General features: G+C 43.0%; 1 protein-coding gene across 1 annotated transcript; it reads right to left on the reverse strand.

Moving 5' to 3' along the window:
* Nucleotides 1-340: 340 nt before the first annotated feature.
* Nucleotides 341-2,496, reverse strand: LOC146635164 (Fc receptor-like protein 5). Its single transcript, XM_085350047.1, has 4 exons — nt 2,460-2,496; nt 1,003-1,275; nt 678-923; nt 341-456 (listed from the first exon to the last, which is right to left on the reverse strand). The coding sequence occupies exons 1-4, from the start codon at nt 2,494-2,496 to the stop codon at nt 341-343; spliced, it is 672 nt and encodes a 223-aa protein (XP_085206173.1).

Raw genomic sequence — 2,496 nt, forward strand, 5'->3', positions numbered from 1 at the left:
AAATAGACCATGATAAAGACAAAGAAAAGCAGCTTTACCTCTCATATTTGAATTGTCTTGTTTCTTGTTGATGATGATTTGCCCATAAGTGACCTCATCTGTTGTCACTGCTGAGTGGTCTTCAGCACTCTCTGCAGAATGAAACACACATGGAAGACATCACTGTAGGTCATAAAGTTGATAGCAGAGCTGATTGTCTGTGACTAAAGATGCAAGTGAATTTACCAAATTCTGCTATCCTTGGTGTAGGACACCAGTAGATATATTATTGAACTTCTAGAAGTGTGTGTGTGAGATTGTGATCTAGTAAAGCCTCTAAGAATGTGAATGCTGAGCATCATCATGACCGGGTCTGGTGGTTCAATCTGTGGCTGCTGGTACCAGAAGAGAAGTGGGTAAGAGAAGTAAGAGTCTCACCTTCAGGTTTCCCGTGAACTGATCGTCTCACCAGCAGAACTAGTAACACAAGACACACTGATCCAACACATGACAACACAGAGAGAACAACAGGAGAAGGTGATGGACGAAGAGTGATGGAAGTGGAATCAGGAGGGGGTGTGGATGTGGGTGGAGGTGTGGTGGTGTGTTCCCCTAAAATAAAGCAAACACAGTCATTAAGTTGTCGTCACATTGTGAATGTTGAAAGCTGCAGAAACACAGACAGGTGAGTGTGTCACCTGTGACAGTGATCCAGCTGGATGGAGACTCTCCATGACCGCTGATGTCACACTTGTAGAGGCCTTCATCAGACCTGGAAACATGCTGGATGGTCATGTGACCTGTAGGCTGCTTCCTGATGAGGGAGCCATCTTTATAGAAAGCAGCTGGGAGGTTGGAGGGAGGGGTCTTTGTTTTACAGAGCAGAGTGACGTCATCTCCCTCCATCACAGGGAGGACAGGACTCTGCAGGATCACTGATCCACCTCAACACAGAGACAAACTACAGCATTTCATCCATTTACACACAGCTTCATCAACACTAACTCCACACACTCAGCTTACCAGTGACTGTCAGGTTAACCATGTTACTGATGGGACCCTCTCTGGACCCACACCAGTAAACTCCACTGTCCTGTTTTAAGATGTAGTTGATGTTACAGGAAGAATTAGCTAAAGTAGCTGGATCTCCCCAGTCTCTTCCACACTGAGTCCTCTGTTGTTTGCTTGTGTTTCTCCTCAGAGTCCATCCAGCAGAGCTGTCGTCCTCCTCACAGCTCAGAGACACAAAGTCTCCTTTAAAGAACTGAGAGCTGCTGGGACTCACAGTCAGACGAGCTGTGAGGGTTACAATGAAAAACTGATGATCTGTTAATCCATCAACCCAATCAGGTCATATCAGTGAGCATTTCTCAGGTTTAAACTGTGACAGGAGAAGGTTACTGACCTTGGTTTGTTGTGCAGCTCAGCAGTGAGATCAGAACTAAAGAGAAATGACACTCAGGTTGATTTGAGGTGAACATAAAGAACAACTCCACACAAACAGCTGACAAACACACAAACTCATCACTCTCTGATATTCTCTGGCATCCACATATGTGGACATAACATTTCGGGTTATTTAGACCAAAATACTCAATTTTGCTCTACATGGGCCTGATATCCACTTACGAGGACATTATACTGCTACTGTTCTATCAAAATTTTAAACAAATATCCTATGTGGCTCTTATTTTTCTTAAAAACAAAAATAAGGTTAAAAAAAATCTGTTAATTCTTTGTTTTTACATTCATCGGACCCCAATATGCCCAAATATCAAAGAGAAATTAAAAATGCATGCTGTGGAAGAGTTCGGGTCTTAGCAGGTTAAGTTACGTTCGGACAACAAACGACTGAAAAAGTAAATCCCACAAAGTTATGTGTCCACTGTGTAGCTGTGTTGATATAATGAGTGAATGATTTGATCTTTTCACTGCCTGCTGTGTTTCCTCGACTCCTGAGCAAAGATAAAGAGTCAGTTCAGACCTGCAGTTGGTCCTCGTGGTGTTTTGAACTTGAATTCAGCCTGATTTGTTTTTCATGTCTTCTCCTCCATCATCAGTTATCAGGAGAGCAGACAGTCAAAGTACAAGAATTCAAACAAACACAGAGATTCTACTTACAGAGCAGACACAGCACAGATGTTTCCTTCATCGTCCTTCTCACTCATTTGAGCTTTTTTTCATTTCTGTCACTGACACCAAGTAAAGCCCGCCCTCTTGCTCTGAGCACCAGCTTTCTATTGGTTCAAACACAGTGGGTAACTAAATGCAAGATATAAACTATAAACACGTATCTTTTAATGCAATGAGATTGCTCAGACATTTGGCAATTCACACAGCTGGATAGAACAATCAGAAACAAGTAAGATGTCCTCTGCTCTCAGTGATCTCCAGTTTGGTTGATGAACAAATCATGTCCATGTAGTGGACGTCCCCCTCAGTGAGAGAGGCAGATATGAGCTGAAACACAGGAATCAAACCAGGGACGCTGCTGTTATGGAGCTGAACTGGAACCAT

Source organism: Diplotaxodon limnothrissa, linkage group LG3 (assembly GCF_057381915.1).
Source record: "Diplotaxodon limnothrissa isolate DT_005_m linkage group LG3, D_limnothrissa_male_GT1.1, whole genome shotgun sequence".
Lineage (NCBI taxonomy): Eukaryota > Metazoa > Chordata > Actinopteri > Cichliformes > Cichlidae > Diplotaxodon > Diplotaxodon limnothrissa.

What these genes read in the sequence shown, in the direction of transcription:
- LOC146635164 (XM_085350047.1), bottom strand. Translation starts at nt 2,496, where the DNA reads ATGGTTCCAGTTCAGCTCCATAACAGCAGCGTCCCTG. An exon ending in CCATAACAGCAGCGTCCCTG is followed by an intron (nt 1,276 to 2,459) that starts GTTTGATTCCTG and finishes TAACCCTCACAG; the next exon opens with CTCGTCTGACTGTGAGTCCC. An exon ending in CAGCTGGATCACTGTCACAG is followed by an intron (nt 457 to 677) that starts GTGACACACTCA and finishes TTGTGTTACTAG; the next exon opens with TTCTGCTGGTGAGACGATCA.